This window comes from Eschscholzia californica, unplaced genomic scaffold (assembly GCF_041429995.1).
Source record: "Eschscholzia californica isolate CP2 unplaced genomic scaffold, dmEscCali1.0.p SCAF_2, whole genome shotgun sequence".
NCBI lineage: Eukaryota > Viridiplantae > Streptophyta > Magnoliopsida > Ranunculales > Papaveraceae > Eschscholzia > Eschscholzia californica.
The window spans coordinates 49911633-49919729 of NW_028238309.1; the positions used below are offsets into that span (position 1 = coordinate 49911633).

An 8097-nucleotide genomic window follows, 5' to 3' on the forward strand; every position below is an offset into this window, starting at 1 on the left:
ACACACCTGAAATGCAACACTCCAAAAACTTAAGTTTTAGAGCATCTCCGCTGCGAAACTAGAAAAAGCTCTAATTGTCCCATGTGTCGAGTCTCAATTGAGCGTCTCTTTTCTATATGGCACAATTAGATTTAAAAGACATCTGAAATGCAACACTCCAAAAACTTAAGAATTACATAAGAGTCATTTTCTAGGTGGGTAATTTTGTTTGTAATAGTGAGTGGAAATTGAGGTCGTCAAAAGGCCAGAAACTTAAATATTGAGTTTCTTTTTGGGGGCATCTTATGAATAAATGTTGACACATGCTAACTTATAATATTTCAGTTGGCGTAATGAGCCGATTACAAACAAGTCATCATACCACAACTAATGAAATTACACAAAAAAAAAAGAAAACTATGACAACCTGAAGAACGAAAGTCTAATTCTAATTAAGATTGGTCTGTTATTCGATCGTTCTTACCAATTACCATCTCGATACATATTTCCAAACTACCATGTGCGAAACTTAAAGAACTTTTGTGTCATAGAAGTAATGAACCCAAAATAAGCATGTCTCCAAGATTGCTTCCATAATAACACCCCACAGAAACCCCAAAAACCTGTTACAAATCCCAGTCCTGCACTAATATAAAACCACTTCATCTCAAGCAAATCATCCTCCTCACCATCATCATCAGGATCTTGTTTTCCTTCACCATATCCGGGTGGTTGAACTTGTTCGTCGTCATTGCAGTTCTTGAGTGGAATACCACAAAGTTCAGGGTTGCCAACAAAACTCAGTTCAGTAAAGCTTTGTAATTGGGTACTAGAAGGAATTTTCCCTGACAAGTTATTATATGACAAGTTCAAGTAATTCAGAGAGTCCAAATCTGTAATGCTTTGAGGAATTACACTCGAAAGTTTGTTGCTTGAGAAATCAAGAGATTCCAATGTGCTCATCTTTCCTATATTGTTTGGAATCTTTCCTGTAAAATTATTCTCAGATAAGTTCAAAAATCGCAACTCATGAAGTGTTGTTAGATCTTGTGGAATCTCCCCGGTTAAGTTGTTCGTGGAAAGGTCCAACATTGTAACAAGTCTAAGAGTGTTACTATACTCATATTGTATTCCTTTTGTCACCAGTGTAGCGGTTTCGTGGTCGTCTCCATTAATGGAGATGCTAAAATGGTCCATCGGTTCTTGCTTAAAAGTCATGGCACTTAAATTGCTGAAACATCTTGGAATTGATCCTGATAAGTTATTATGAGCGATATCCAGTATTCGTAGTGAAGTGAGGTCACAAAGTGCTTGTGGAATACCACCACGCAATCTAAGAAGTATAAGCCTTGCAAAGTCTGCTCCCAGCCATGTTGATATGCTTCCACTGAATTTATTCTCGCCAAGATCAATCACTATCAAGTTGGTACAATTTCGCAATGACTGAGGTACTTCACCGTATAAAGAATTATTATCCAAATGTAAGGATTGTAATTGAACTAAAGAACCAATAGAGCTTGGAATTTTTCCTATTAAATTATTACTTTTCAACTTTAGCAATGACAAAGATGATGAGTGAAACCAACATTCTGGAATCTCTCCAAACAAGGCATTGTTTGAGAGATCAAGAATTTGTAGTATATCAATTTCGCCAAACTCTGGATGACATCGGAATGAGGAAATAGGACCCAATAAGGAGTTGTGAGAAAGATCTAGTATTGAAACACTAGATACCCGAGGTAGTGGGCCGTTAAAATGGTTGTAACTCAAGTTAACACTTAAGTCAAAACTTGAATTGAAGAACTTTGGCAACTCTCCAGTTAGTCGATTGTGGGCTAGATTCAAATACTCCATTCCAGAAGACATGCCCCAAAACCAAGTAGGAACTGTGCCTGAAATTTTTGTGTTGGATAAATCAATATATGTTAAATTTTTTTGAGTTTGTAACCATTGGGGAAATCGAGATCCTATGTGACAATTTCTAAATGATAGTTGTTCGAGTTGAAAAGGAGGTATCCAAGCAGAGCTCAACTTCAAATAAACTGAATTAATTTCTAACTCTTTTAATCTTAGGAGATTGGCGAAGTGAACTTCAGTTACAACGCCCTGTAAGTCATTATCAGTGACTATAAAGCTTTCTAAGCTTGAGAGATGCCCTATTGTTTCCGGCAATGATCCATTAAATCCATTTCTTTGAAGTTTTAAATCCCTTAATAATGATAATTTTCCTAACGACGAGGGAATTGGACCAGAAAAGGAGTTATTTGTGAGAGAGAGGAATTCGAGATTCTGTAATTTCCCCAATTGCTCAGGCAAAGAGCCAGAAAGGTAGTTAGATCCTAATCTCAAATACTTCAAACTACTGCTTATACATCCAGATGAATTTAATAAAAATCCAGATATATCTCCAGAAAGTTTGTTCGTTTGCAAGTTTAATTCATGCAGGTTGCATAGATCTCCTAAGGTATTTGGTATCTCCCCCTCAAGCTCAAAATTATAGCTTAAATCAAGGTTCTTGATGGAAGTCAGATAACCAATATCTTTTGAAATCTTTCCGTAGAAATTATTGGAACTTAGATCAAGTTCTTCAAGTCTAGTAAGATTATATAACCATGCAGGTAATAATGAAGAATTCATTTTGTTATCACGAAGATCGAGAATTGAAAGAGATGTAAAGTTTATGTGTGTAAGAGTTGGTACTATGGATGAATGTAGATGACATGAAGAAAGACGTAACTCGACTAAAGATGGGAGCATGTTAATCACATGTAGCCACTTATGACTTACCTTGCTGAGATTCACATGACTCATGTCAAGATGTTGGAGAGAAGAAAGATGAGAGAGCCACTGAAGATCACTAACATCTAGCTGGTAGAGGTTACTATAATAGTAGTTACTAGTCTTACTACCATGGTAGGTACTAATATCAAGAAAATGAAGATTGGATAAGTTCCCAATTTCTTGAGGAATTTTTCCACCAAAACCTGCTCCGTGTAGATCGAGATGTCTCAAATTATGGAAGGAGCCAAAGAAAGAAGGTATCTGGGTATCCTCAAAGACATTCAAACTTAAGTTCAAATGATATAAATGTTTTAATTCAAGCAGAGAAGGATTTAATTTACCACCTAGTGATAAGTGTTGAAGATGAAGTTCAACAACATTTCCCGTTTTCGGATTGCAAAACACTCCAGTCCAATTGCAACATTCTTCACCATCCCAAGTAGATAATTTATTCTTCTCATAATAAATATTTCCATTTTCATCCAAATATGGAATATTATTTGGATATTTTAAATCTGCTTTGAAAGTTAGCAGAGCTTGTCTCTCCCTTTCCTCACAAGCAAAACAAAAACTGAATTTGTTGTAATTTGGTTTGAACAAGAAAAATGCGCCAAAAAACAACATTAGAGAAATAGATCTCGACTTCATTACTAAGTTTGGAAAGAAATTAACTGTGTTTTTAAACTTGGAAGAAAAGGTAACCATATCAAATCCAGAAATCAACTGTGTTTTTAAGTTCGGAAAGAACTTAACATTAGCTAAATTGATATCGAATCCAGAAATTAACTGTATTTTTAAATTTGGAAAGAAAAGGTAACCATATATATATATATACACACGCACACACACACAAAATGTAAGACTTTTCCGAGTGGTAGGACCTCTCGTATTGTATTTTTCAGCTGAATTGTCAATTTTCCGAGTCAACAAGACCTTCAATCGGTAGTCAGTCTCAAGACTCGACTTTCTCTAAAACCACTCAATTCTTCTTTTTTTTTTTTGAATAATTTGATTAAATTGAAGAGGGGAAATTTACAAGAGCGGAAAAACAGGGGCCTTATAGCTGAGGCAGCAAAGAGGCCAACCTGAAAAAACTAAAGCGGAGAGAAAAGAAAACCAAAGGGAGGTTACAGCGAGATGATAAAAGACTCCCAACATTCTACCAAACTGACAAACGAATGAGATTTTACCCAAGCCAATTTCCTACTCCAGTGATAAATGAGGCATTTCGCGGAAAAGAAAATGAGCTCTGCCGAGGGGACTTTGTCTCTGCATATAATTAACTAGTATATCCGAAGTGTAATAAACTAGTATGGGTCCATTGAAACTTTCAAAGATTGTGACAATAAAATTATTCAGAGACTTCTGTTCCTTGTTAGGTTTGATTACTCATCAGCCCTCTCAATGGGTTTGCTTTGCCAACAACTGCGTTGGTATTGTATCTAATCCGAAACCCTGGAGATCCTAAGTTCGATATGGAAGTGGAATTTGTGTTTATTGGACTTGGATTATTAAGTACATAAATAATAAACTATAGGGTAGTTTGTATGGCCCTTAGGGGTATGACAGTTACCGAAGCTGTGACACTGCAAGTTATGACACTGACTAAGCTTTTTATTTTTGTTCATTAGTATTTCTTGTGTCCTCGTTATGCAAAAATGTCACTGCTAGTCAAGAGGTTGTAACACCTCAAATCCAGATTTCCATGTCGGCCGCCATGAAAACCTAAACTTAAAGCATTTCTTCGCAGAACAGTAAACATATACGATATACTCATCCAGGAGACAAATAGTATCGAACATGAAGCTCAAAAAGTAACAATAAATCAACTACTGAAACTTTACCAAGTTTCCCAAAACTCACAGGATGTCTCTAAATCATAGACACAAATGTCGGACAAGATAAAACATAAATAACACCAAGTGTTTAAGAGATACAACTCCAAATAACTACCTAAAGAAAGAAAGAAAACTACTAAAGAAATTCCTCCAAGGCTAACTATGACTCAAGCAGGTGGCACTTCCCGATTTCCTTGTCCTGAAAAATAAAAGGTTGGGTCGGACCCCAACAAGTAGATTTCGAAACCTCTAAAGCCTCAATAGACAGTTTCAAGAGCGACCAAAAAAAATAGACAACCACATATCATGAGAAGATGTTCAAGTATAATATCCGAGTTGTGACCATTAGAAATAAAGTGTACTACATATGTAACAAATAACAAGAAGCAACATGACGAGTTAGTGTCCACCTTATGTAAGAGTGTGGTCCACAAGGTCATCCATTGTGTTAGCGCCGACCCCATACGCTCCATACCGATATCACATCCGGTAGAGAGGGTCGAACCAACCACGAAACTCTTACAAACCTTCACCAACTCCATCACGTCGCACATACATAATATCACACCATTTGTAATAAACAACCATAAGCAATATAATAAGTTGGTATCCATGTTGTATGAGAGTGTGGTCCACAAGGTCATCCATTATGTTAGCGCCGACCCCATACGCTCCATACCTATATCACATCCGGTAGAGAGGGTCGAACCAACCACAAAACTCTCACAACTCTCCACCAACTCCATCACATCACACACATATAATAGCATCACACCACAACATACATAAATCAAAATCATATTTTAGCATATTACGACATACGAGTTTCATATTTATAATGTTTGCAAGTAATGAATCAATGATGATAATAGTCTAAAATTCTCATATCATGTTGAGTTCTAGGACATGTTCATGTATCTATATAAAGAGTATTATCCAATAGTGAGAGACATCTAATTATAAGAGCTATATACTAAAATCATGACAAATAAAGAGGTTTAGCCCTAAATATCATTGTAATACATGAATCTAGCATAAAAATGTAAATGAAGATTATATGGTTCATCAAGTATGTCATTATAGCAAATATCCTCAAAATCTAACACATAGATGAGATTCAAAGTGACCAAAAATGAGTTTGTAGAAATATAGATCTACTACTTCTAGCATATATATATCAATGTCAAGAACCCTAATTTATTTTAAAGTAATGCTAAAATCTAGGGTTTGTAGTGTTATTTAATTTGTCTAAGTTTTCTATAAAAATGGCTATTCAAGCCCTAGAGAAGTAGAAATCTACCTTAGATCCAAAGCAAGCCAATGAAGAAAACTCCCACACACCAAGAACAATAAACAAAAGATAAAGAAACTCCAAGCTCCAAGCCCCAAACCCTTCTTCTTTCTCCCCTTCCTCCACACTTTCTCTCACTAAAAGCTAATACCCCATCTCTTTCTCAACTCACGGCTGAATGGGAAGGAAAGGAAATGGCAAAGTGTTGGCAGTAGGGTTATTATTAGGGAGGGTATAAAGGGTTGATGCTATAGGCACCTCCTAAAATAATAGGGGCACTACAAGAGGCACATTAGTACACCATTAGGCCAGGCGTCTTTGAAGGGGCTTAACCTGTGTAGTTACCCCCGAACAACGTAAAAGTTAACTTGATAAGAAACAAATATGAAAGTTTTTAACTTTTTATGAAAAATATGTGAGGTAGAATGCTTGCAAATTCATCCTCTGCCACCAATTCCTTTTGCAAAAAATGAGTGAGGGATCTAAAATTTAGGGGAAAATGAGCGGGAACACCATTTTCGACCAGAAATGAGCTTCCAGTCCAAATATCAGGAGTCAGGACAACTCATTTTTTTTTCTGGTTTTCATTTCTTTTTCTCCCCCTCTTGCCCCTGGTTTGAAATTCAAAATTTTCAAACGAAATTTTGGAATCCCGTGAGCAAACTCTCTCTTCTCGTTTTCTTTCTCTCTCTAAAACGTTCAGAAAACCATGGATGTTGATTATCTTCTTCCCCTCTCTCTATACAAATATTTCGAAATCTGGATTTTTTTTCTTTCTTTCTCTAAAACCTTCAGAATACCATGGACGCTGATTATCTTTTTCCTCTCTATCTCTCTGAAGTAATCTTCCTCTCTTTCTCTCTCTAAAAATTTTCTGAAAATTCTTCCCCTCTCTCTCTGAACTTCTAATATCTCTCTCTAAAAAATATTCTGTAAATTTTGAAGAGAAACAGAGGAAGAAGATATGTAAAGTTTCTGGAAATTTTCTCTCTCTATATAAATATTTCGAAATCGATTATATTCTTGCCATCTCTATCTTTTTGAGAAAAGCAGAGTAGTAAGATTGGAGAGAGAAAATATGTTTAAACAGAAATAAAAAGAATAAAAATAAGAAATATGGAGAGAGAAAAATCTGGAGAGAAAATATGAAAAAGGAATAAAATTTAGAGGAAAATAGGAAAAATCTAGAGAGAAATTCGAAAAGTGTGTAGTACATAATCAAATGGCTTGTACACATGACCATTTCCGGTACACAAGAAAATTTCCAGTACAAAAATGTCTAGTACATTAACCAAATGGCCAGTACATAGAACAATTTCCAGGAAACAAGAAAATTTTCAGTACAAAAATAGCTAGTAAACAGAGAAATTTCCAGGAAACAAAAGAGTTTCTGGGAAACAAGTAAATTTCCAGTACAAAAATGGCTAGTAAACAGAGCAATTTTCAGGAAACAGAACAGTTTCTGGGAAACAAGTAAATTTCCAGTACAAAAATGGCTAGTAAACAGAACAATTTCCAGGAAACAAAACAGTTTCTGGGAAACAAGTAAATTTCCAGTACAAAAATGGCTAATAAACAAAATAGTTTTCAGGAAACAGAATAATTTCTAGGAAACAAGTTAATTTCAAGTACAAAAATGTCTAGTACACAATCGAATGGCTAGTAAACAGAACAATTTCCAGTAAACAAGAAAATTCCCAGTATATGAGTAGTACAAAACAAAGGAAAATCGAAATTGGTTAGATATTGGTTAAATTTGAGAGAAATTAGGAATTGGTTAAATTAATAAATCTGGAAAGTTGGAGTGAAAAAATAGAAATTTGAACCAATCTGAAAAAATTCGAAATTTGTATCAATCTGGAAAAATTCGAAATTTGAGATAAGAAACAAATCTGGGAAAAAAAAGAAAGAATTTTGAACCAATTGGAGAGAGAAATTTAAAGAGAAATATTTGTTGAGATTGGAGAGAGAATAGGAATTAGAGAGAAAAGAAATTCTAAATTAGTTAGAAATTGGTTAAATTAGGAGAGAATTTAGGATTTAGTTAAATAAATAAAGAGAAATACATCCGGAAGGCGATTGATAAGGGGAGATGGAGATTGTTGTTGGGGAGCTGCAGTACAAAATCAATTTTTTGTACTACAGCTCACTATACCAATTTGGTATTAGGAGCTATTTTTTTGGATCTGAAACTAAATAATGAAATAT

The 8097-nt window shown here is 35.1% G+C and overlaps 1 protein-coding gene across 1 annotated transcript; it reads right to left on the reverse strand.

The window, feature by feature from the left end:
* Positions 1-492: 492 nt before the first annotated feature.
* LOC147558707 (receptor-like protein EIX2) lies at positions 493-3194 on the reverse strand. Its single transcript, XM_086659074.1, has 3 exons — positions 3113-3194; positions 2160-2747; positions 493-2087 (listed from the first exon to the last, which is right to left on the reverse strand). The coding sequence occupies exons 1-3, from the start codon at positions 3192-3194 to the stop codon at positions 493-495; spliced, it is 2265 nt and encodes a 754-aa protein (XP_086515200.1).
* Positions 3195-8097: the final 4903 nt, after the last annotated feature.

Excerpts from the sequence above, each read along its gene's own strand:
- LOC147558707 (XM_086659074.1), bottom strand. The coding sequence starts at position 3,194 with ATGGTGAAGAATGTTGCAATTGGACTGGAGTGTTTTGCAATCCGAAAA. Across the intron at positions 2,748-3,112 it reads GAACTTCATCTTCAACACTT|ATGTGATTAACATGCTCCCA; the intron begins ATCACTAGGTGG and ends ATAAGTGGCTAC. Across the intron at positions 2,088-2,159 it reads ACTTCAAAGAAATGGATTTA|AGGGCGTTGTAACTGAAGTT; the intron begins ATGGATCATTGC and ends ATAATGACTTAC.